This window comes from Mauremys mutica, chromosome 5, assembly GCF_020497125.1.
Source record: "Mauremys mutica isolate MM-2020 ecotype Southern chromosome 5, ASM2049712v1, whole genome shotgun sequence".
NCBI classification, from domain to species: domain Eukaryota; kingdom Metazoa; phylum Chordata; order Testudines; family Geoemydidae; genus Mauremys; species Mauremys mutica.
This window is the reverse complement of record NC_059076.1, coordinates 111654995-111682140: the sequence shown is the minus strand read 5'-3', so window position 1 is coordinate 111682140 and position 27146 is coordinate 111654995. Positions and strand designations below refer to the sequence as shown.

Sequence of the window (27146 nt, the reverse complement as noted above, 5' to 3'; positions counted from 1 at the left end):
GTCCCAGTCGGCGGTGCTGACCAGAGCCACTGGGAGGCTTTGGTGCTGAGCAAGGCGACCCAATGCCTTACATGCCACAACCCAGTACTGGGTCGTGACCCGAACTTTGAAAAACACTGTTCTCGAGAGTAGGTAGCTTGGATTGACACCTGTTGGTGATCAGGGAGAAGAGTATCACAGGGAAAGGAGCTGTCTGCTAGCCAGAGGCAGATTAAAGTTTCCAGGGGCCCTAGGCCAGCACATGTGGGGGGGCTCCATCCTGCCACATTCCGCCCCTTCCATCTGCAGCCCTGCCCTTGCCCTGGGACCTCTCCCCTGTTCCATCTGCAGTTCCCTCCCCCCATTCCACCCACACTGCGACCTGTTTGCTCCTTTCTGCCCCCACCCCCACTGTGGTTCCCAAGACCGGAGAAACTCTGTCCCCACACCATGGCCCTCGAGCTGTAGCGAGGAGCAAGAGCTCCTCCAGTTAGGGTAACCAGATGTCCTGATTTTATAGGGACAGTCCCAATTGTTGGGTCTTTTTCACCCACCCCCTGTCCCAATTTTTCACACTTGCTGTCTAGTCACCCTACCTCCAGTCATAGTGCTGCAGCAGACGTCCAGGTCCGGGACTCAGGAGACCAGGGTCATGGTGTTGGGGCTTCTACAGCCCTGTCCCACAGCTTCTGCAGGGGTTGGGGGCCGCTGGGGTGGGGGCTTCCCCAATCCCACAGCTTCTGCCAGGGACAGGGTCGGGGGAGGGGGGACACTGCAGGGGTATCCTCTGTCCCATGGCTTCTGCTGGAGACAGGGATGAGGGGCATGGGGGCTTCCCCCACCCTGCTGGAGGGAACCTGGGGGACCCCCAGTTGGCTGGGGCCCATGGGGCCAGTGGCTAATCTGCAACTGCTGCCAGCATCTGCTGATGAGCAAGGGGCAACAACTGAATGGGGCAGGCCTCACTTGCATTTCTGTTATATGACAGTTGTAGACATTTTGGAAAATTTTCAGTTGTTTTAAGTTTGGGAGAAATAAAACTTTATAATCCCTGTTGTGAAACTACATGACTGCTGAACTGCACCAAATGTGCTTGTGCATGGGGTAGTGTTGTCTACCAAGGGCACCCTTTGGTGGAGAAGGTATTTAGTTTTCCCAGGTTTCTAGGTGCGGGGGCTCAAGCCAATGTCATTTATATATTTAGTAGGAACCTTTATTTGTCTGAACCTGGCCCTTTTATCTGCCATAAATACCAGCAGAGGGGTTACAGACATATGTCCAGCCAATCGCTAACAAAGTGAATAAAGAAAAGTAGTAGAACTCTGAACTTTAAACCTGGAGCTTAACGAACACTAACCAGTTCAAAGCTAATGTAGTGACAAATTGAGAAAATTTTAAAACTTGTATATTGCATAAAACAATGTCTATACAAGACTGAAAAAGATCTCTCCAAGAAGTGTTAGAATCACTGAGGACAATCTCAGGCCATGTCTACACTACCTGCCGGATCGGCGGGTAGTAATCGATCTATCAGGGATCGATTTATCACGTCTTGTCACGACTTGCCGCCGTGAGGACGGCCAGGTAAGTCGAACTAAGATACTTTGACTTCAGCTACGCAAATAGCGTAGGTGAAGTTGCGTATCTTAGATCGATTCCACTCTCCCCCCCCAGTGTAGACCAGCCCTCAGTTGGAATGTTTGGCTCAAATAAGTGACAAATATAGTGACTATATGCAAAAAAAAAAAAAGTACATGTTGGACCTGGCCCCTTTATCTGTTCACGATGTTTTATGAATTTGTTTATTATGCACAATTGTTCAATAAATAGATTTTGCAAACATATTTGGGGTACTGAGATGTTGTTAGAGTGAATAGACTTATGTTGCATCATCAGAATCCACTATTTGAACATTGTGATTGATCACCTAAGTCACATGACATGGTTTATGTTCCCTAATAAATTGAGCTAACCTTTATAAATATGATGAATGCCTGAAGAAACAAACGATTGGAGCATTGACTCTTTAGAGGAGAGGGCAGGGAACACTTTAGGAAAAGAGACAGCAGGCAATAAGAAGGTCTAATAAATTTTATAGTATTTTAAATTTTTTCTTGACTTTTTTGTGCAAAAGAGAATGTTTCATTTGGTCACCCAGAATAAAATGTCATATATCTTATACTCAGTATTTATTAGAGGATGATGAAGTGTCTGCATTTACAAGTAAAACCACAGAACTTGTTCTAGCAAAAGTTTTAACCCCCAGTGACGACTCAGCTGCTAATGAATGTTGGAAGTCTGACATTTGCTCTGTTTTCAATATTGCAATAACATAAATTAATGAACTCATTGTATCAGACATAATCCACAGGGCCATACAATGGACCTTAGCCATCTCTTGCAGTTTAAGAACGTTATCACTCACAAGGGAATAATGTATTTACTTATAAATAATTTACTAGGAAATTTGTCAAAGTTAAGGTCATCAAACACTTTTAAGTTTAGCATACAGTAGATTCATAGATTTTAAGGGTAAAAGGGACTATTACGACCATCAGGTCTAACCTCCTACATAACACAGGCCATAGACTCACCTAGTAATTTCTGCATTAAACCCATAACTTCTGTTGAGTACAGCATATCTTTTATCTAGTCTTGACTTAAAGATTGCAAGTCATGGAGGATCCACCACATCCCAATGTAAGTGCCAGTTTGAGCTCACAGATGGTCTTCCTGCAGTTCAAGCAACAGACTTCTGAAAACATTTAATATTTTAATTCCATGGAGAGTTTTTCCCTGGGTAATTTTGGAAGCCCAGTATTTTGTAAAAGACCCTCCATTACAAGATTTTCTGTACTTAAAATCCTTTGTCTGAAATTTTGGATGCTTTTTAGTTTCATTGATCTCCTAGACTTCTCCATCATAACTGAATCTGATGATAAAATGGCATTTCCTAATTAGACTGTTACCTCTTCATCCAATGCATCACTCACTTTACCTCCATTATCAAACTGCAAAGGAGCCAGAACATTTGTCTCCAGAATGCAAGTTTGAACCAAAACTGATTTTTTAAATTGTTTTGTGATTAGTGTACCAATTATCTCTCAATTTCAGCAAAAAATATGCATGTTCCATAATATTTAGAGAACTCTCCTTAGCTGTCTGAATTGGTCAGGTGGTAACAGACACTAAGGAACCACAGAAGGGCCTAACTGTAGATTCTATATATTCTACATATTCACTTTCTTTCCAGAGTCCATTTTGAGTGGATAAATGTCATGACAGTCCAAAGTAAAGTGCTGCTTACTGCGGCCTTGTGTAAGTTTGCCTAAAAATTGAAATTAATCGTCTTGTTTCAAAGAAGGTGGAGCAAAACATGAATGAGTATGGAGGACTTTCGTGTCACTCCACTTGTCTCTGCATCAGGCAAATAGAAGTCAAATAATAGTCAGCTATGGAAGTACTTTATTCTATGCACTGGGAAAAACTCATCTGTAAACAAATAGTGAGTCAGGTTTGTTAACCTTCAGGATATTTTGTATAGCTCATTCACATGTGATTTTGCAGGGGTGATCATGGGGATGCAACCATATTTTGTGGATTGCAGTTAATTTAGCTGACGCTTGTCAATAACCTGCAGTGGTTACTTCTGCGAGTAGACTTCAAGGAGTAGGCCCAATGACCTTAAGAGTTGCAGGATCACGCTCTAAGTGATGTATGTATGTTTTTCATCTGTATGTATACGTATTTAGGGACATATATGTTGGATGGCTGCATTGTAAGAAAATAAAGAAAAAATAGGTTGATCAGAGCACTGGAGAAAAGAGGCTTCTTTTAATGGATACAAACAATGGCTTGTACTTTTAGCACGTAAAGCAAATAAATGAGTAAAATCATTAAACATAAAAAGTCTGTACAATATGTTCTGATTAAAAACTATAACAAGTCATTAAATGAGTCATTATTAATCATACTACAGGAAAACAATTGACCAAAATGTTTGTAGTACTATTTCTTTGACATTCATCTATTTTTGAAATTCTCCCAAACATTTTATTTTTAGCTTCCTTTGTTAATGGGCATGATAATTCAAGCAGTTTACTGTTGAGCAATGACCTCTGCATCACCTCAGGAGTTCAGTCTCCTGGGTAAACAAATGATGTTTGGAATAAAATAAATAAATATAATTAAAAAAATTAAAAAGCTATTAGCAATAAATGTTTCTGATTAGCTGCTAGAGTGGCTATGAAAACTGCATTAGACATCCTGTCGCCTGTTTGTCCAGTGGGGACACCATGCTGTTAGTCAGAGAGTAAAAGAGTTAATTTCTAGCATCAGACGCAAACCAGAACTTAGAGGGATTGAATGGGTGGCTAGTTAAGACAAGAAGGAGCAAGACACACAAGATAAATGCTATAAGCATGTCCCGTAATGAAATAAATTTCAGTTAGAATTCATTTACATACAGGATAGTATATGAGCTGAATCTCCTCTTATTTACATCAGTGCAAATTAGGCGTGATGCCACTTAAATCAATGGAATTATATTGGTGTAAAGCCAGTGTGACAATCAAGCATTGAGTCTAAAAAAAGAACAGAATTTTGCATGTTTTGTGCCTAACTCTCTGCTTCACAAGGTGCAGCCCAAACCCTTTAAAACATTGTTTTAGTTTTTTCCTTATTCTCCCTTGTTTGAATAGTAATTGCCAGATTGTTGCTGCAAAATCAGTAGGAGGAGTTCAAGACATTTAGTTTTCTGCTTGTAAAAAAATATAGTCTATCAAATTATTTAAATGTCTTAAGTGGTGGATTCATTAAGACAAAACACTGAGAATCTAGAAGATGTCCCCACAAAAATCTATTACTTTTAGTTGGATTAATTTTGTGGCTTCACCTACTTGATAGTGGCCCCGTGACCATATTAGGCCCACCCTGGTTGCTTCAATTTGGATTAAGGACACAATCATGAAAATATTTATTACCAATTGTAGCGCTTCCTATCAGGAGTCGTCCCACAGAAGTTAATGGGCTCAGTCTTCTGGTGCACTGGAGCAGTACTTGGTCCACTTCAAAGGAGGCCAAAGTTGCTTTATGCCACCTTTCTGTCCCTCAAACTCTGATCCTGGGGCAAGCCAGAGACTGGTCCAGCCCCTAGTATAATTTAAGGAAGCCTGGTCCAAATTATGCTAATTTATAATGCGTCCCTGAGGTGCTCTTATACTATTTCCTGTCATGCCTCCTAAACCAGACTATGCAGGAGTCCTTGGTTGCCTATTTAGGACACTTTTAAGTCCCCTTTGGGCAGCCAGAGCTCAAAGTGGATTTAGTGTGGGCCAGGATTGAGCCCAATGGCAGTGTTCGATATAGTAAGCACTATGCCTGGTAGCAACTGTTTGCAGGATTGGACACTAAGCCATTAAAAGCATAACTCATTTAATTTTTTAAGAATACTCTAACTTAGCAATAGTTTCCACTAGGTCACAGATATCTCTATGCTCCCTTGTGTAATAGTGCATTAAAAGGGGGAGACACTTTTTCATCCTTATTCAACAGTGACAGAACACATTGGCACCCCATTTCACAGCCTCAAGTTCCAGCTTGTCTTCACCTTGTCCATTTTTTCCTCGCCTTTCTTTTCCACTTCTGCCCTTATCATATTGTCCCAACACCTTCTCTGTTCCATCACTGATGTCAGCCTCATCCTCCTATTTGTCAGGGTCTCATGCAAACATCTTAGGGTCTTCTTCCAAGCGGACCCTTACACATGGCATACTCTTCTCAAATTGGTCAGATCCCTCCTCAGGAGCCGCCTTTGCTTCAATGCCTTTATGGAATTAGCCAATTAACTGTAGCAAGATTGAAGGGCAAAGGGAAATATCTGACATATACTTTTCTTATAATATGTTTTAAAGAAAGAAATTTCTCTCTATATATACATATATATTTGATTATTTTTCCCTCCCTCCTCCCCCACCCTTAACCTTCAAATGTCATGGGTCCACTTAGGTTATAAGTTTTATGGGGTAGGGACCATGTCTTCATGTGTTTATACTGCACCTAGCATGATCCTGACTAGATTCTCTGGGTGATACTTTATATGTTATATTATTATATTACTATGAAATATTTGTTGCAGTATATAAAATTGCCTGGTGCTTTAGCAACAATACCACTTGTTGACTACTCTTACACTAGTGGTGAGAAAGCATTTTTGTTCTTACGGAAGAACAAATGAATAATGAATTCCTCAGTCTATCACCTTTCAACTCTGCAAGAAAATGCAGCTGTGGTTCATGATGACTTTTCACAGGCTAAGGGTTGTGGGGGAGGATTTTTGTGAGCCTGCCCCGCCCCCAACCCTGTTCAGTTAAAATAATATCACAATGGCATCTTCAACAGCCCAGCTTTCTTTTAAAATTATATTCCAGTGCATAGAGCCTATTTTGGTTTGTTAGTGCCTGCCTTGGGTGGGGGGCAGAGGCAATGCATGGGGGGAATGTGGTGTCACACGCCCCCACCCCAGATTTGCTGCTTAGCTTGGACTGAGTGTGCTCAGTAACGTTTGCTGATGCCTCTGCCCTCACTCTCCCCCACCAACTTTCAGCAGGTAAGGGATGTCTCTGGCAGAGGCGGAATGTTTCCAACCTTAGAAGTCCATCCAGCAAGACAAATGCATCTTCACCATGACACACAATCACCACATTCACTGGGGGAGAAAAATGTTGTTATGCAGCCTAACATTTTACCGCGTCAATTACTTTGCAGACACTTAAGGCCTAATTCTATTTTTATTCTCTAAAAATAGTATCTAGCAGGATTCTTCTGATTCTTTTCTCCTCAGCATGAGACCAATGGAATTGCCACACTGCTTAGTTCACACAATGTTGACCCTTATCAGAAGTAGTAGAAGTGTGGCGTGAGAGTCAGGCCCACTAGTGGATTTCATTCACCACCCCATGTCTGGTATAAATGTTACTCTTAACATTCCAGTCAGTTCTCTCTTGACTGGCCAGCAGAGAGGCCCGTGATTTGCACACTTCTGTCCAGCTTTTACCAAGTCTGTAGCCTTCCCTTCCTTCCAGCTGGTTCAATAATGATTTCAGTATTTTCAACCCTAAAACCTTAACTTCACTAGAGAAGTTCGCCATGCTAAATATCACTTGGTCCCTGTAATAGGAATGCTGGCCCTTTAAGGACTCAGCCTGGTCTGCAGAGCTTTGGTCCATAGAGGGAGTCACATCATTGTTGGCCACTGGTGAGAGGCGGAGTCATGACTATAAAAAGGACAGCCTATATCTACAGAGGAGAGGTGGGGATGAGGTAGAACTTGGGGACAGTTAATCTTTTCATGGTAGAAAAGTGGCAAAGGGAAAGCTCTCTAGTACCAGAGCCTGTGGAAAGACTAGCTGTGTTCTACAGAGCTCTATAGAGAGGAAGCAAAGGGCAGACTTGGGAATAGATAATAGTTCACTGAGATGACTTTTGAGTAATTCTTGGTTATTACTGTGAAGATGGAGCTGGGTAATGAGGTGGGTGGGGCTTAGCAAAGGGCTGCTTAGAAAGAGCCTGAGGACAAGACCTGACAGGCACAGACATAAGAAATAAGAAATGGTGCAGGGGTGGCTTAGACTTTGACAGGCTGATGCTTTGGGTGATAGGACCAAAGGCCAGATCTCAGAAAACTTCAGATACCCCTGATACAAGAATTGAACTTGGGGAGGACCAAAGGTCTGTGTGTTCAAATTCTTGGTAACTACAAAAAATGTAAGACTTCTCTTTCTTTCCTTCTTCCTTTTGAGACTACCTTGAGTGGGACACTTAGCCTTTCTTAGCTTCTCTACACCAAAGGCTGCATTTCTATCACTGTCCTGCTCCTTAGTTTCTCATTCTCTCCTGATTGGAATCATGCCCCATCTCCTTCCTTGCTCTTCTAGCCTCCAGTCTAGAGCTGGTCGGAAAAATTCTGCCAAAACATTTATTTATTTATTTATTTATTTGGGGGGCGGGGGTGGAATTTGATGATTTATCCAAATTGAAACCTTTTGTGGAGACAGTTAGACTTTTACAAAGTTCTGATGGAACTCTCGCTGCCAGCCAGGTCCTCTCATTTTCACTGGCACCAACAGTTTCTTACCACAACATTCTCCTTCTCATTCCTGTCTAAATCCTCTTTTTTCCCTACAGTGTCTTAGCTAATCTCAACTATTCAAAAATCATGATAGACCCCACTCTCCTCCCACAAGAACTATGAGAATTTAAAAAATGTTATGTTCTTTTTTACTTCTTGTTCTTAGCATTTAGAGTCTACTTGGTTTCTATTTTCAGGATTTTCTATGCAACCAAAGGAGATAGAAACTTACTTTTGAATGAAAGCTGAGATACTCAGTTTCATGAGATGGGCCTTTAAAAAACAGTATCACAAGATTTATGACAGAGTAATGAGAATCGGCAACACTGCTTATGCCTGGTTTTGATATGACGAATGATGAGGGCCATCTTAACGGAGGATAGTCTGGTGTTAGACCCATTGAAAACTATCAAGGGCCTTGGCCATTGTTATGAGAATCAGCTTCTCTTCCACCTGAAAAGGCTGTATGGAAATAGTCATTCTGGCTGAGGTGAGCCTTTGCGTCAGCCTTTTTTGGAACAATGGGAGAAAGTAGCTATTCTTAGTAATGGTAAGAAAATCCTAGTTGTCTCTTGACATCACAAGCATCTCAAAAAAAACTGTAGAAAGTAATAACTTCCCAGGCCATCATTCTAGGGGGTGGTGGTGACAAATAGTACTGAGATTGAGGCAGTTGGTTTGTGCTGGGATAGAGGCTGTGAGTAACTCGTTACTTCTGTATCTGTCTCCGATAAATTCTGTTTCTGTATATGTCTCTGATAAACTCCGATAAGTTCTGTTTAACTATCAATGTCTGAGACATAATTGTGTGGTGGATTCTACAAAATGCTTACAGGTCACAATAACGTAAGAGTGTTTTGAGTTATGCGGCCCTTCCTTTGGTGCTTCAGTGCTTTCTTGTAGTGTATTCAACTGTTATTGTTACAATACTCCAGCTCTGCTTCTGATTGTTCCCATTCTTATTATTAGCATTGATCTTTTTTTGCTGATAGCTATAGTCTTAAATCCCCTTTGGCTTTATATTCTGCCCAAGCCAGAACCATATTAGGTGGTTTCTTTAGAGAAAGGCAAATGCCTTACTTTTTCTGCTGTAACTAGAACTTGGCTAAAGATATCATTCCAAGAAGATTCTCACTCTCTCAAACATCCCTGTGAGGATTTGGGGTTACCTTTTTAATTTGTCTTGCTGTTTTCAAGTTGTTTTCCTCCTGTGGGGCATATTTTCATTCATAATCACTTGGAAGTGTCTTAGCATCTTGGAACTTCACCTTTCATGTACCTCAAGCATCTGAATGGAGTAGCTGGAAAGCAGAATATATATTTCACAGAGGGTACTACACTACATTCAGTAAGAGGCTTGGCTCTTGGAGAGTTCTGCCAGTCTTACACTAAGGAGTTAAGACCCATGGACAAGAATCCTGTTGGAGTTTCATCTTCAGAGAAGCATACCTACAAGTAAGTAGTTTCCCCTTAGCGTCTTATACAACACCAAGCGCAATGTTGGCACGTAAATATCAAATAATGAATAGTACCAGATGATTAACACTGTATCTTCGGATTTTTTTCTCCCCTAGACAGAAACGGAGTGTTTGATAGGGGCATTTAAACTGCATAGCATGTGTAATTGTATTTTTATGTCTTTCCTACTGTTTATTTATGGGTAACTTACATTGCAAATTAGAGAACAAACATTTTTTAAAAAAAGAAGCTAATCATCCCTTAAAACATGATCAAAATGTAGCTAACAAATTAAAATATTTTACATAGGGCCTGATCCTATGAGTCACTGAGTGATCTCAATTCCCATTATAGTCATTGGGTTGAATTCTGCTTACACCAGTTTATATATGGAGTAGCTTCATTTAGTTGTATACAGTACTCCAACTAATATATTGTGCCAGAAGTTGAAAGCAACTGATAAAGTCATGACTTGAAATGCACTCTTGTATGCTGGGGACATTTTGAAGAGACAGACTGAAAAAATAAGATGAATTTCCCTAGATAAAATAGCCATGACCGGGGCTTAAATTCAGCTGGAGCTGTCTGGAACAGAGCTCTGGTATATATTTTCAAAAACCCCCCCCCCTGAAGTTTTCATAGCATGTTGGTGGGGAGGGCTCAGTGAAATACCCTATGAGAATTTAAGTCCTGGCCATGACTGTAGTTGGTTTTAATTAGTTTCATTTTGGTTAACATTCTACAATAACAGCAGAAAAATCGGGAGTAATTCCATTGATTTCAGTTTCTACAGAGTTACTCCTGATTTACAACAGTATAACTGAGACCAGAATTTGTTCTATTGGTAGCAAGCAGAGAGGGGTAGTGAGCATTTTACTGGGTTGTGCTGCAGAGACTCCAGGGATGAAGAGGCTCAGCTGGACCCAGTCATATGGAAGAAGCTGTGGACTCCCTGGAGCATTTATAAACTACTTGCTGATGACGTAGGCTTCTCTGGTGGTGTTCTCTGTGTAAGGGGAATCACCTTCTCCCATCTCTGAGGTTAGATTTTTTTTAAATCATCTTGTGTTGAATTCAGGAGGAAGAATAAACTCAGTCCAGTAAAGATACAACTTCAAACCTGGTTAGGGTGACCAGATGTCCCGTTTTTATAGGGACAGTCCTGATATTTGGGAATTTTTCTGATATGGGCACCTATTGCCCCCCATCCCCTGTCCCGATTTTTCACACTTTCTATCTGGTCACCCTAAACCTGATGTATGTAAATTTTTCTATGAATACTAGAATTTTCTTGCAATAGGCAATATTTTTAGGAGGATATCCCAGAGAAACACTGAGCATGCATTTTACACCGTCGGAATGGAACAGAAGAGGAAATTAGTTTTCCTTTAAAAAACAAAACAAAACTAGATCTGTCACTCAGATATAAATAAAGCAGCATGATGCTGACGCTTTGCTTATTTAAAGGTATACAGTGGCACAGTCACACCCCTGAATTTTCAGAAAACATTTGTTCACAAGATTATTGTATAATTTACATAAAATGTGTGGGGGTTTTTTAATAATGCAAGAATATGGAAAAAATATAATTATCATTCTCCAAACCCCTGTCCTCAGGCAATGGTGAAAAACTCAATGGCATGGTTGAGATGTTTCAAAAATATGCAAGATTGTTTTGTTTTTCTCAGGCTAACTACACCAAGACATGCAACCCGTCCCTAGCCCCTTCGTTATCTGTCTCTGCCTCATAAACGCTTGAGATTTTTCCGCACAGAGGTGTTTAAAGTGTGTGAGAAAAATCTCAGGTCTGAAAAAGAACTTAAAGTGTGTGAGAGCGTTGGCGGGAGGAAGGAGCGACGGAGCGAAGATGCTGAAACTGCATAGATCTTGCAGTTGTTTTTCTAGCTCTCTTGCCAATATTAAACAGTCCCTAGGAATCTGTGGTGTTGGCGATCGCTACAGGAAAGGGTGCGCGGTTTATGTCTTAACCCAGCTTAACTCTGTCCCTTTCCACCCTAGTACTAAGCAGCACCAGGCGGTGCAGCTGCCGCCAGCCTCACTGGGGAGGCAGGTCGCTTGTTAGGGGCTAGGGTTTCTCGTTCTCGCTGAACTTTCATTCATTGTTTGCGTTTCCCCAGTTCCCCTTCTACTCACCTCCTCCCCCCCCCCCCGATTTGAAGGTCTGGAGCCGGCCAGCCAATGAACGCTGCCCTTGCAGTTTTGGGCGTGGCCGGAGGAGGCAAGGCCCCGCCGCCCATATATAATGGACAGAGCGTGGGGAACTTCTGGCTTGGTGTTGTTTACGGGAGAGGTGCTTGGATGTTTGCGGCAGCGGGGAGAGAAGGCGGAGGAAGAGGCAAGGCGGAGGGTCCTGGTATCTGTGGCAAAAGCTGCTAGAAGCTTCCTGTTTGCTAAAGAGCCAAGCAGCAGCAGCTTGGGAAGCGCTGGCACAGGTTTTTGTGGCGCCCTGGGAAGCACTTTCTGCAGCGCTAGCAGTGACACACACCTTGCAACGGGGAAGCGAAGCGGCCTGCGTATGTGTCTCATCCTATTGTTCAAACTGAGAGACTTGGGGGTGTGAAGGAAGGAGCTTGCGTGTTGTCTCTCTTCTCCCACCCCCTCCCCCCTAGTCTCCTCTCCCTCTGTGCAGGAGGAGACCAGCCGCCCGGGAGCTACAGAGGCTGGAGCCAGCTGGACTGTTTTATACAGACATCCCTTGCTCAGGTGCGCCTTTGGGAATCGGGGAGGGGAACGGAAACCTTTCCCAGGCATTCTCCCTTCCCAGGCTGGGGAAAGGAAAGTTCTTCCCTCAGCCTCTCTACACAGCCATCGTAGGAGCTGCTCAACTGCCTTCGCCTATACGACCCCCACCGTTCCTACCTTTCCCATCAGGTGGTGCCTGCTGCAGCCGAGCTGCTGTATCCGGGAGACGAGCGGGAACACACACTACGTTCGCTAGCGGTGCCTGTCTCGCTGTGCTCCCAGGATCGCAAGGGCATCGATAGCTGTGATCTGTCACCGAGGAGGAGGAGCTGGTGGATGGGCGCTCTCTGCAGTAGGGCAACGAATCACTTCTCAAACTGCTGCTGACTGTCGTGCTCCGGGAATAGCTCTTTCCTGCGAAACTTGGCTTTGGGAGCTTACAACCCAACATCATCTTATGTGTTGACTCTTCTTCTCCCCCCGCCCTCCAGGCAGTTTGATGAATGCTTTGGGAGTGAGGTATGATTTGCTGAGGCTCCTCTTGCAGAAGTGTGTGTGTGCAGTTGCAAAGCGAGCCCTCACCCACCCCCTTGCAAGACAGTAACCAGCCCATCGGTGGGGGAAGAGTGTGTGTGAGCCGCTCTGCCCAAGTGCTTTGAATCGCTCGCGTGTGGTGCTGCTGGGCGATTGGTCGCAATGCAGCTCTATGGGAAACATGCAGCTTCAAGCAAACGTGGAGTCCGTGGCATCTAGCCGGGGGGATCGTTAAAAGGGACAAGGAGGAGAAAGCAGCGGAGTCACCGTACCCGGAGCTCTGCAGTACCCGGAATCGGTGGCTTTGCTTCTCATTTGCAAGGAGTGTGTGCGCCAAGACCCGCATCTTCTCTGCCACCAGAAGGGCTACGAGACCCCGGCTCGCCCCTCAGCGAAGTTGGTTCCAGGGGCGGATTGGTGCCACCCTTCTATCTTGCCGGGGATTTTTGGTTCCTCCTTGGATCGCGAAGGACTCCGGTTGCCTTCTCATACCCCGCAAGTTGCCCAAGCGCTCGCTCCGCTGAGGAGCAGGAGGAGGGCGGTTGTGTCCTGTCTTATCGGCGGGGAGGGGGGGCGGTCTCCCTCGCTCTCCGCGCCTCCCTGGCCCGGGGGTCAATGCTACAGGGCTCGGCGGCTGTGCAACCTCGGCGGCGGAGGATGGGCGGCTTCGGGAGGCTCTCCCTGGGGCTCGTGCTGGTGGTGATCTTGAGCGAGGTGGCGCCGCAGCCCTGCCCGGCTCAGTGCTCCTGTTCCGGCAGCACCGTGGACTGTCACGGGCTGGCGCTGCGGAGCGTCCCGAGGAACATCCCCCGCAACACCGAAAGGCTGTAAGTAACCCCCAGCCGGGAGGCGCCCAGCGGGTCCCCGGAGCCACTGGACCACAGCGCCTCGCTCCCTACCCCACGCGCGCTTCGCTCTCCCCGGTGAGCTGTGGGGGCAGCCTGTGGTACGTGGGGGGCGCCCTCCTGCCAGCAGCACCCCCGTTTGCCGTGTGATGTGACTCTCCCATCCCTCGTGGAGCCGCCTCGCTGCAGCGCGCCTGGGGTGGGGCAGGTGACACTCAAACTCCCTGGAGGCTTCGCTTCGCTTTCAGACGCCCCTGGGCTGATTCCCGCTCCCTGTCCCTGCTCTCCTCATGATGGGCTTCAGGGTAACGTTAGGAGACATGAAAGAGGGAAACCATTAGTTCCACCGCCTCGCCTTCCCCAGCAGCAAGGCGGCAGGAGGCGAATCCGCCTCTCCTCTCGCGCGGCCGCTGGCTGCAGGGTAAGAGGAGGCGACATACAGGGCGGCAGTTTCCCCCGCGCTGTATGTCAGGGTGCGTCCTGCCCCCCGTGAATGGCAGGGGTGGGGGGGAAGTTTTGTCATTGCCCAGCAAACTTCGCACTGGCTTTAAAAATGGGGGCAGGGAACCAGAACCGGCTGGGACCGCCGCACCAAGGGGCTCGGCTTAGCTGTCCAAGTTCTGCGTTCCTTTCCCCTTCTTGCGGCGTGCCCCTCTCTGCCCAGCTCCCAGGCGGTGTGCAAAACCATGGCCCCGCAAGGAGGCCCCTGAGTGCTGGGACATTGCTCCCCAGCGGCTGGCAAATGGCAATTAAACCCTCTGTTTTTCCTTTTTGCTACACTCCTTGAAGAAGGAAAGAGTGGAGGGAATTCCCTAGCACATGCAAAGCGATGGGGGGGTGGGGGCAGAGAGACTATTTACACTCCCGTTATAGGAAGACAGGCAAGGACACGTTTTCCTTAGCGCCTACATCCTTCTTCCCCCTAGAAAAAGCTCAAACCCTTCCATGCGTCTTGCCCGTGGGACACAAGCTGCCCTTGCTTTCTCTGCTCCCCCTTAAAGCGGGCATACAAGAGGATTCCACCTCAGTGACACATACTACTGCCTCCAGTCACAGCCTTGATTAAACTGTCCCTAGACCTGATTGATTTTTCCTGTCAAATTAGGATCCAGACCTGAGGAAGAGCTCTCTGTATAAGCCCAGAACTGCTCTCTCATCAACAGAAATTGGTCTAGTAAAAGATATTACCTCACCCAGCTTGTGGCTCTACTATCCTGGGTCCAACATAGCTATAAGAATGCTGCATACAAATTATGATCCACTCAGTTTGTGAAAAGCATACATAATTTTTCCTGAAAGATCTGTTGGATCTAATACCATCCTGGCTTCTCTAAAGGGGTAAGAGGAAAAGGACAGAGAAGAGATTTAAAAAATTGTCTATCACTTGTTTGTTTCATGCTAGTCAAAACAGTTTAAAGGTTTAAGTATAAACGCATCTTACTCTAGCAGCATCTGCACTCAGACAAATCCCAAAGTGATTGACTGTGATCTTTCCTGTGAAGAAACTGTTTCCTGCCACTTTTGCTTAAAATAACAGAATGTGCTGATTTTTCAAAAAGAATATTATAAATGATTGGTAACCCTAGTGTTAGTTTCTGTGTAACACTGTTTCCCCTATGACTTAGATCAAGGCGGATATTCAAGCCACAGCAAAGCCTGGTTTTACTTGTAATGATTGGAACCAGGGCCAGCTTAGTTCTTGACCTAACATGCCAGAAAAAGGGGTAGTAACTCCAGAAGGGAAAGTGGTGCTGAAATCTGAACAAAAATGTCAAGGCCTGAATACTGTTTCCATCATTGCCTCTGAGTTTGCACTTTCCAGTGACAATGGGGTTTCCTGCGCTGTAAAAGTATGAAAACTAAACTCTTCAAACATAGGATTGTAAGGTAAATCCTTATAAATGTAAATCTTTGAAGATCATCTTTTTTTATTCTTTCTAAGCCCTGTTTGGCATCAGAAGTTTAGTAATATATTTATTAAATACATTGCAAAAGTGGTCATCTAAATAAGTTCCTAATTACTCGATTTCTTGACTTAATTGTAACTTGGTCATAGTTTTTATACTTTTTCAGTTGATACAGTTAAGAGTGTTCTCTCTAAATATTGGTTGGGTCTAATTGTAGTTGTATACCAATATTACAAAAACACTAAGATAAACTTGTGATAAACAGAATTGATTCCAAAACTCAGGGTAAACGTAAGCCACATAATGGCAAATAGATTGATTTTTATATAAGAGTTTTAAACTTTGTAAGAGAACAACTTTAAAATAAACTAACTTAATTTATGGACTCTTTATTGTCAGCAACTCACACAGAGCTAGTGTTAAGAATTAACTATTGGGCACATTTAAGTTCTTTTTTGGTTTTAAAACACTAAAGATGAACCCCAACAAAATAATAATTTAAATCCCCTGTTGAATGTTTCATTTTTCTGCTAATACATGATTCTTTTTAGGGACCTTAATGGAAATAATATCACAAGAATCACCAAGACTGACTTTACTGGCCTAAGACACCTTCGAGTCCTGTAAGTTCTTGTTGTTACTTTATGCTGTTATGGTGTTTGTTAATATTACTTGATGTAGGTTAGACTTAAAATTTTCAAAAAGTTACCTTTTAGTTTTTTAAAAAGTAAAGCTGTATGTTTCACCACATTTAACTCCTATGCTGCAGCATCTGAACTTAAAATAAAAGGGGGGGGGGCAATTATGGGATGAGAAAAAAAGTATGCCATAATAGCAATTTTGTGTGTAGCCTCTGGTGATTTGTACATTACCCTTAAAATTATAAATATAGCAAAATAAGCTTAGGCTTTAAAATCGGCAGTTTACAAATGTGTGAAGAGGGAAATCTTGCATTTTGGTTAAAAGTTTCTTTTCAATTAGTATCTGAGTAGACTGCTAGTTTAGGAGTATCAAAACATATAGCTGAGTATACACATGTTCAGTTTCAAACTGGTGCAAAAGGAAATTCATGAAAGGAAAGAAAATAGAAAGTATTTCTTAACCAAAGACAAGCAATATCTATATCTAATCCCAACTCTCCAATTTAGAAATGTTTGTCTAGTTTTCCAGAAACTAAAACAATAAGTATTGTATAGTCTGTCTTTCTGGATGGATTTTTTTGTCTGGATAGCTTCAGGTCTTTAACTTTTGCTGGTTATAAATTCATTAAAAGTGACTTAAGAAAACTGTAATTGTGATTACTGCTATTTTATTCAGTGAAGCTAAATTATTCTTTGGGATTGAATTGTCATAAAAGTGGAACAAATTTGTTACTTAGTTTTTCTTTAGACTTAAATATCTTTTGTTATACCCTTTTGATCAAAATACATCTACTAGAATGTGGTGGTGGTGGCGGCATATTTCAACATATTTTCAGTTGATGTATAGGTGTATCGCCAGAATTGTGAAATAGCCATTGAATAATTATTTTTATTTTATTTTCCATACAAACTGTAGATCAGTTGTACTATGTTTAATTGCAGTATTATATCGTTGCTTCTTAGTAAGCAGCATATTTTCTTACCCATGATCTTAATGTTCTTGAGCAGGCTTAAGGTCTGCTTTTATGATTTCCTTTAATGATGAAAAGACTGATTTTATTTCCGGTTTCTGCACATGTGCCCCAATGGAGTGACAGGGGTTCTAAATATATTAAATTGGATGTGAAATCTCGCTCTGGAATAAGAATTGCAGAGTTAAAGATGGAATGATTGCAAGCTGCCAGTTGCTGAAGTACAGCAATGGTAGGTTTTAATGCAGTCTTAATCATAAAAACGTTAAAACTCACTATATATATTCTGTTTCAGTCAGCTCATGGAGAACAAGATTAGCACTATTGAAAGGGGAGCATTCCAGGATCTAAAAGAGCTGGAGAGGCTGTAAGTATTTTTAATTCCAAACATGACAACGTAACTTCTTATAATTTTTTGTCACTTCACTTGTCTTTCAGGGCACTAGACCTTTGATTTTTATAGTCAGACTCTTGAAATGTTTGAGAAACAAGAGCCCTAGGCAGTTCTCAGACCGTACCTACAATGGGTGGAAAATCCTGAATAAATAGTCTGAAGAAAACTGCAATTTACATTTTGAATCTAAGGATAACTTCTTGAACGTTAAAGGAAAATATGCTCCTTTGAATGCACAAGTACTTACATACATAACTTTTTTTTTTCCACAAGGAGCATGAGACTTCACTCTAAAGCTTTTTTCCCCCTCTTTCTTTGAGATACAAGGTGAGATTTTAGTCTTGGTGAAATTTGTGTGTTTACAACATTCTGTAGGAAGAAACTTTCTAATATTTACTAGATGCAAAGTGTCTTCTGTTCTTACAATATGGAGAAAAATGGTCAGCATGTGCATTCTTCTAACTCTGTTTTGTGTGTATATAAAAAAAATTGTTGAAACTCTGTTCAGACAAAATATTTTTAACTGAGCAGTATATTATTTATTGGGTTCTGTTCCCTTAAAATACTTAGCTTTGCCATCTTTAAAAGCTGACGAATCAGTGGGGGGAAAGTCACAAAACACTCAGGAGAAGCAGAAGTATAGAAATGGTAAGCAAAATACAGATGTCCTCATTAAAAATAGTAAATAGAAAGCTGAGCTCTGTTTTTCTTTAAAATGTATTAGCATTTTGCATTGCTAGCTTTACAAGTTTCCAGTACAAACTTTCCCAAGATATTACTTTTTGGACGCTGTATATGAAAACAGTTAGTTGTAGAAATGTATGGATTATGTTGTGTACAATATTATATCTCTAAGGGTAAGATGCCTTTAGTGTATTAAATTTCTAATAATCTGTAGAATGGGGTAAAATATTGTACACCCTCTACATGCTGAATACACTACAATAGATGTGTGAGCATAGTTTAGTAATACAGCATACTACTTTGCTTTTTAAAACTTGGGCCCAATTCTGAAGTATCAGGCCCCATATTTGTATGGCTTCTTTTTAAAAGTACATCATTCACCAGTTTAACCCTATCAACATCTATGGAGTTATTCCTTATTTACACAGTATAAGTGAAAAAAATCCAGCTCACGTGTCTTCCTGATTTGTTTCATACTCTGTATCCCCAACCTGCTGTCTGTAATCTTTAAAGTAATTTCATGTGAATACAAACATAAGGCTAGTGGTGAACTTCTGACTTGTTAAACAAAAGTTGACTTGGCAACTATCAGTTTAACTGTAGAAATCCATTGATTACATACATTTTGATGAAGTGTAGTTTTTGGTTTATTGTAAGGAACGAGTTTCCCTCCAGCACCTGCAAAGTGAAAGTGCTATCATGTAACAATTTTGCTGCTCGGTCAGAAATTGGTAATGTGTTCTGACCAGTGTATTTGAGAACTGCATAGTCAAGCTTTTTCAAAGCAATTGGAAAAAACCTATACAAGTTCCTTTATAAAATAAGGCATTAATAAAGGAAAGTATCTTTAAAAAATGTGTTAGAATTTTATACAAGGTCAAGGGGCTAGTAAACCATGAACTTCTGCTCTTACGATATGTGAGAGGTAATATGCAGAACATATACTTAAAATATTCCTAAATCGGATTTCTGGAATTTTTTCCTCAGAAAACCGAACAGCAGTATAGGTTGTATTGTAAGAATGACTAAGGATAAGTCAGAAGTTCAGTGTCTTAATCATTGATATGATTTGGTGTTACTCAACTAATAAACTCAATGAATTGTCTACAGTCAAAGTAGCTTATAATTCTTTTCATTTCTGAATACACTACAGTAAGGATCCTTCTTATGATAAACTTAATTAGCTCTTTGAAATATTTTTATTTGTGCTACATTCCTTGAAAATTTTATGCAATACAAGACTCTTAAATAAAAAAAATTATGATTTTGTATATTTTCAGTCAGTGAGTCTCCCTTCTTTTAAATGGATTAACTGATATGTTACCTGTGTGAGTACCAAGAATGAGAATTTAAATTATTAAATATTTGGTAGAATGTAAAATGTAAGTTTCTTTAAGTTTTGGAATATTAAACAATTTTTTACAAATGTTAACATTTGTATTTAAATTTTTAATCAATGAAAATGATTTTTCAAGACCGGTGCAGTTAACTTCCAGGGTATTGGGTTTTTTAACTGTGTGGTTTTGTTTTATGGTGACACTTTTCAAGTAACAAACTAGGACCTTGTATTTCTTTTACTAAACTTAGTTAGATTTCCTAGTTATTATAATATTCTCCTCTGTCTGGAAACTTTTTCTTCTCTAATGGTTTCAGGTTTTTTCCTATTTTTGCTGCAGTCCAGTCAGATGTTTTGAGGTGGGTTATAGTTTTGACTGAAACTAATATATATGCAGGATCTCTTTAAATCACCCCAGCTGTTGGCTAAGAGCAAATATTTCATATTTGTGAGGAAAAGCTGAGAAAATTCCTTTTGTTTACAACTGCCAAGTCCATCTGATGGAGGCACATTGTTATCTGACAGCCAATTAATCTCTTTGAGATTCTGGAATCCCAAACCATTTCTTAGGAAACTTATGGATACTCTCTTCAAATGTTTCCCTTTTCATACATAAAATAGTGAGGCTGTTGTATTAAAGGATGCCTAATCTTGAAATGTAGAATGCCACATTTCTTAGTGAGCAAGCCTAGCTACTGTCAAATCATTTTTGATGTAATATACTGGTTTTAATATTGTGAACAAAGGGCCCCAGAGCCATTGGCTGTGGCTTACTTTTAGTTTGTTTATAACAGGGGTAGGCAACCTATGGCATGTGTGCCGAAGGTGGCATGCGAGCTGATTTTCGCTGGCACTCACACTGTCTGGGTCCTGGCCACTGGTCCGGGGGGCTCTGCATTTTAATTTAATTTTAAATGAAGCTTCTTAAACATTTTAAAAACCTTATTTATTTCTATAACTAAACTATTGTATTTATTTTAGACATATAGAGAGAGACCTTCTAAAAACGTTAAACTGTATTACCGGCACGCGAAACCTTAAATTAGAGTGAATAAATGAAGACTCGACACACCACTTCTGAAAGGTTGCCGACCCCTGGTTTATAAGCTAGTTACATAAATATAGCCATCATTTGTGTCAAATGTAATGTCTTTTGGTTGTGCTAAAGTTTTTAATGAGAATTCCAAATATTACATATAAGGTATGTTAAGTAATTATCTAACAACTTACAAAAAGGCTAGCCCTCTCTTCTTCCCTTCCCCAGATAAATAAATCTCTCTAAGTTGAGCAGCTCGTATTTCAGATGATCTGAACTTGCAAACCAATAGTTTCATAAATACTCCTTATGCAAATGAACCCATGTCTTCCATGGAGTTGCTTGGGAGAGTAAGGACTGTGTGAGTACTATTTTGCAGGTTCATTTCTTCAAGGTGCTGATACTCTTGAAACCAATTTATATAACTGAGAGTTGAAGGCACACAGCACCTTGCAGGATCAAACCTTGTGTGAAGAGCAAAGGGAAAACATTCAATTTCTTGACCCCTCTTTCTAAAGCAAAAACAAAATAAACTACTAATGAAGTGTAAATAACATCTTGGTTAAACAGTTATTAAGAATAACTTATTTCCAACTATAGTACAGTTTCATTTAATAAGAAGAAATAACATTGTTGTGTAACATTATGCACACATGGTGTTGTGTACAAACATCTAACAAAAGGCTCCCATTTACTCCTTGGCAAGTTGGATATAAATTCTGTGTAATTAGAGTGGAAATTTCATGACGGCGTCAGATTTGAAAATAGGTTTTTTTATTTAAATAAAAATGAATTAGTCGTTAGAGTAGTCCCATCTTTTTATATTAAATGCAACTTATTTTATGCAATCTCAGCATTCTTCATTTTCAATTGGCTACAGATATTTGTATTGATAATGACTAACTATAGAATCTGATAAGGCAAGGGAGTGATGGAAACTGAACATTTTTGCAGTTAGTAGGGGATGTGGGGCTTTTGGCCCCTGGAAAGCCTGAGAGAAGGTGTTCAGGATTGTGAGGGAAGCACCTTAACTGGATGTTTCTGCTCAAATGATCAGCAGTGAAATAGTTAACCATGTTGATATGGAAACTGTCTTTTTAGGCATCTGTGTTCACCGCCCATTTTGATGAGGGTGGTTTATGCCTCTCGGCCATTGTTTCAGGGATATGAACAAATTCAGGAAGAAATTACCCTACTTGATAACACTTGATTCACATTTACAAATAGAAGGGCTAGAAATGTTTGAACATACCTAGAAACCCTTAATTATGTGAGTAGCTCCACAAATGTTAGTGGGGCCACTTGAGTATGGGGGCCAGGGTGTGGTGCGAAAGGAGCAGCATGTGAGAGGCTCAGAATTTGGCCTGTAGTTTTTATTTTTTTTAAAGGAATACTTCAATTATGGAGCTCAATTACATACCAAGGAGTAAATGCTGGACACTTCCATTGCCAAGGAAGAGGTGGAGACATGATAAAATCAGACAGTCTTTTGACTCCTTAACAAGAGAACAATGCTTTTTCTTGCTTATTCTGAAAAGCAAAACTTTTCAACTGTTTTCTTATGTGACTTTACAAAAACATGAATATCTAGTAATCTTTCCTTTCCTATCACCTTCCTCTCTACCAAAAACAACAAAAAAAAATCTTACTAGCAAGTGTCATCTGTGAAGATTTGAGCAAAATCCTCTTAGAAAATCGGACCTCTTCTAGCCCGAAAGTTATCGGGGAAACATGTCATTCCTGGTTGAAAAAAATCTTTTAAACTGTCACCAGAAAATTCTCTTACTCAGTGTAGGGAGTGGGGGGAGGGGAGAATAATTATAATAGTATGATGCTCATTCTTGTATTTCTTAGGATTTTTCTACCAGTACTCACCATACCACAAAATGGGCCAGTGATTTATTTTTAATAAACTATTTCCACCTTAAGGGGAGGATCAAGTTTTGTGTTGAGGGTAATTGCAAAAGCCCAGAAAACCCAGTAACAGACTCAACACTCAGTTCTTGCCTCAATTCTTAAGAGCTGAAGATTTTTTTTTTTTTTTTTTTGGCCGAACAACTTTTCAGGATCTGATATTTCCTTTAACAAGGGTCAAATTCTCCTCTCGGTACACCACTATCAATCATTATCTTCAGGTTTCAGTTATTAGTCTGGGTTTGTACTAATATAATGGAGTAGAATTTGGTCTTCAGTTTAGAGGAAACAACTTTATTTGATTCTTGTGTCTGTCTCTTAAGACGTAAATTGCTAACAATCACTTTCTCTAGGTCAGTATTAAAGAATAATGAAAAGAGTTCCATCTGTTTAGCTATTTTTTGGCTTTGTTTTTTTATCGGGGTAGTAGAAAGAAGGCAAGAGGAATAAGTAGAGCAAGGCTCTGACTTCCAATAGGCAACTGTTGTGTGTTTTTTTTTTTTTTTTTTAAATTGAGATTTACTGACCAAAATAGAAAACCAGCAAAGATAATCAAGTCATGCCATATGCCCAGAGTATGTCCTCCATGGGTGAGGAAATGCTCACTGGAGGAAGCAGCAGGCTGCTAAGAGGAGAATTGGTTATTATGACTTTTCCCCTTTCTGAAGATGTAGTGGAGAATGTGGCAGGGGCAGAAGTACACTTTTAAAATTACAATTAAGGGGCCTGATCCTGCAAACACTTATGCACATTCATTACTTGAGCTGCATGAGTCAATTGACTTCAAGGAAGTATTCATGTGAGTCAGGTTACTTGAGTGCATAAACGTTTGCAAGACCAAATGTTGAAACATAAGATGCAAACTCAAAGTACTGCTAGCTCAGACATTTTAGAAACCACTTATATTCGCATAAGAGTTGTAGATAGCACTTTTTGTAGAAACAAACCATTGAACAATGTTTTGCTACTATAACTTTCTAAACTGTCTTCATAATCTAGAATGCAATCTGTTCACTCAAATTTGTCTTGTAACAGCAAAGTTTTAAAGGATTTCACAGCTACTAACATTCTTCATTCAAACTTTTAAACAATTATTTCAATGAATTATGTTCAAAGAACTTCAATAATCGTTTTTTTTACATTTCCTATATTCTGTATTTCAGTCTTGGGAAAGAATAATTTAAAGAGCTAAATATTCTGTTTTGTGGCTGACTTGATGCAGTTATTTCTAGAGTAACAAGTGGTAGAGAACTACTTAAATCAAAGTGCATGCATGAATTCAGTTATGTTAGGGAATTGTGTATTTGATGTAAATCTGCCTCTGCTTTCCCTCTACTCAGTGTGTTACTGTGGAAAGGAGAGGTGGGTGGTAGCTTTTTCTAAGAACAGGCTACTTGAGAACTAGTGATGGAGGCAGCATTTATATGAAAACTTGAGGGTTTGATCCAGTAGTACTAAGTCACTACAGTTGTTAGTTCATGTTCTGGACAAATACCTTTAAAGTTGTAGATGTTCAGATACCATGGTGATGTGAGGCATTGTAGCATATATTATTTCAACTACACAGTTAGCTGCAAGAAAAAAGGATTTCCTTTGAAGAACATTACTTCACTCTATTCCCTAGTTTTGTGTCAGAAGAAAAATGCTATGTAAAATTGTGACAAGTTTACAGCTTGTCTAACAAGGGCGTAATTCTAACCTCAAGTGCATGGGTTCATAGCACTGAATTTTAAAATTCAGTGCTACGGCATAAAGGTCTTTGAGTGCAGTAGCAGAATTTTCAAGATATGAAATATGGACAAGAGTATGAGACTAGAATGGAGCCCCCAAAATATAATACATGTGATGTGCATTAAATATCCCATTGTACAGGCATAAATGAGTTTTCACAACCTTTAAAAATACATGATTCAAGTGAAAATAGGGCTTCGTAAAACCATGATTAATTCAAATAAATAGGAAAGTTTCTTAATAGTATAAGATGAAAACAAACCCTAGTTGGGCAATATCGGGTGTTGGAACTGAATCAGTGAGGGGTAGTCATCAGAACATAGCTTATCATGGATCTTACATATTTCAGTCTATGTAGACCCCTAAGTATTCTTAAAATTTGGCCTGCAGAGTTTATAAGAGTTGGGCTGTATGTCTCTTGCAAGGGTCCCAAAATATGAGGCCACATTATTAATGGAGAAATACTTACCTAATATTTTAATTTACTATGTGTTTTGTGGAGGAGTATGTGTCCCCTCCAGACACCTCTCCCCCAATCAGGGCCAGCTCCAGGGTTTTTGCCGCCCCAAGCAGCGCTCAAAAAAAAGTCGCGATCTGCAGCTCTACTGCCGCCGCTTCAGTCTTCGGAAGCAATTCGGTGGATGGCCCTTCGCTCCGAGAGGCACCGTTGAATTGCCACCGAAGACCCAGATGTGTCAGCCCTCACTACTGGCCACCGCAAGCAGTTGCTTGCTGGGCTGGTGCCTGGAGCTGGCCCTGCCCCCAAATCTGGCGCTGGAACAGAAAGCTGATTCAAGTCACTGCATTAGGGAAATTAATGTAGTGAGCTTTCATAGTAACCGTCAGGACTCTAGCACTGGTGACTAGCCTGTGTCCATTATCATGGTTGTGAATGTAATATTAAAGAGTGTATGTATACTAGCCCTTCACTGGGTATTGCTCTGATAAAGTTTGAAGTTTTTATCCATGATATTTGAGTTGTGATGGATGAAGGGCAATACAATTTCCAAAAGATAATGCCACCAGTTTTTCTAAGTATCATAAACAGTATTGTTAACTCCAAGCATTCATTAATCAGACTCCAAAAGAGACTCTTAAAATTACATTTTGTGTTTTTTTATTGGCATTTTGAGTTTTGAGCCTTTATAATCCATGTTTCAAGAATTTTAGCCCTTTTGGTTTCAAAGAAAGACTTGTCAAATGAAAGATGAAATTCTTACATAATCTCATGACTCCAGGATCTGGGGCTTTAAGGGAAAAAACAAATATTGCAAATCTTGCAATACAATTGCAAGAGTCAGCAATGCTATGTAACTAAAAGCAGCTTTTCTGATTAACCTCAAACTTGCAACCAATCTCGAAATAAGCATAAACATGAAATTCCAGAGGGAAAGGAGATAGTCTCCATTCTAACCCCAGTATTGCTGTTTTTCAGACTTAAATATTACAGTCACTACTACAGCTTTTATAATTCATGTGGCTACTGTGATGTTAACTAAACAATGTCTTTGTTTTACTTTTTGCCTTAAGTGGCATATCATGCTACCTTTTTTTCAGATAGTCCCAAGGAAATCAGCTCCTTGTGGAATAAGGCACTACTCAGTGTGTGAGTAGGGCTGGCCCTAAAACTACTGCCTGAAAGGAAGCTCCACTGGATGTTTCCTTTGTATTAGCAAAACTTTACTTTGAACTTGATTTTATATTCACTGAACAGTGAGATTGAATTTTTCCCCTTAGTGTACATACATTATGAATTAGACATTGACAGTGTTTTACGATTTGTCACCATTACTTAGAGGATTTTTTGTTGCCGCTTTTAATAAAACCTAGGTGAGATGAGACTTTAGAGCTGGCAACTCCTGTTTGTAAACTAAAAAGCAATACAATTTCAGACTCCAAAATACAGTTTGTATTTTACAAAGTATTTTGAGGAACTTTACTTCTGGGACCGACCGACCTTCCTTAAAATGTTTTTCCTTTGGATTTTAGAGTTTAAGTGGATATATAAACACTCATTTGGCTAGCAGTCTGGTAAATGTCAGCATTCAAAGAGGTAGTATTTCCATGCATCTGTTGTAGGTAGCACAAAAGTAATGAGCTCAGGTGTGGAATATGTTGCTGAACAGGCTTGAAGGAAAAAAGTTATTCCTTGTTCATCAGGGATGTGGAGAATCCTTCTCCTAGCTAATCCTACATAGTTTAAGGGCGACACTTAGCACATTTCGTATCTTGGAGCAGGGAGGAGATCAAGAAGCCTGCGGTGCTAATCACTTAGCACAGGAATGTAAATTCCATCTCACAAGAATTGTAGGAATTATACTGAGGCACCTGTATTTGTGGGTTTTTTAATTCTACATGAATTATCCTGTGTTAAGATTTTTGGAGTTGCTTTAGCAATACTTTCAGTCTCCACAGCATTCCTAGTAATGGAATATTAAATAGTGACCGAAGCATTTAAATAGCTTTTAAATTTTTTTATTACAATAGGTTTTTACATTCAGATTAATATCATTTTTACTTCAGAATACAAAATGCTGTTACAGTAAAATCTCTTTGGAAGTGTTATGAACTCTTAATGTAAATTTTCAACATTACTGTTATCTGTATATTTTATTCATCGGAGTCTCGTTTCTCATGGGACTCTTTTTATGGGTCTAGAAGTCAAACTGCAGTGAGAAGTCCTGTTTGCTCTTTGCAGACCTTTTTATAAATTCCAAGTCAGGAAGGCTGTTTATTTTTCCCACATCTGTTTTGTGCTCATCTTTTGTGGCAGTGTTTGCTGGATGCTCTCCTTTTTTTACTTCCTCTGAAATGGGTAGTTTGCACTGTTGCAAAATTTTAAAACCATCTCTGGCTCTTCAAAAATATATTGTTTAGTTTTGTTT

General features: G+C 40.5%; 1 protein-coding gene and 1 long non-coding RNA gene across 7 annotated transcripts in view; one reads left to right on the top strand and one right to left on the bottom strand.

Annotated features, from left to right (window-relative positions):
- SLIT2 (slit guidance ligand 2) overlaps positions 1-27146 on the top strand; it is a 421334-nt gene that overhangs the window by 16948 nt on the left and 377240 nt on the right. For 2 of the 6 annotated variants that reach the window (XM_045019036.1, XM_045019038.1), the window contains exons 1-3: positions 11867-13629; positions 16106-16177; positions 17462-17533. In XM_045019036.1, the coding sequence (XP_044874971.1) occupies positions 13418-13629; positions 16106-16177; positions 17462-17533 (356 nt within the window). In that variant the 5' untranslated portion in view covers positions 11867-13417. Of the gene's footprint in view, positions 1-11866; positions 13630-13978; positions 14069-15480; positions 15535-16105; positions 16178-17461; positions 17534-27146 lie in introns of those variants that run through there. The other 4 variants (XM_045019039.1, XM_045019041.1, XM_045019037.1 and 1 more) reach the window with 4 other exon arrangements.
- LOC123371433 lies at positions 3843-12718 on the bottom strand. The gene is made up of 3 exons (XR_006579795.1): positions 12446-12718; positions 9277-9408; positions 3843-5825 (listed from the first exon to the last, which is right to left on the bottom strand). It is a non-coding gene; the product is annotated as an uncharacterized LOC123371433 (long non-coding RNA).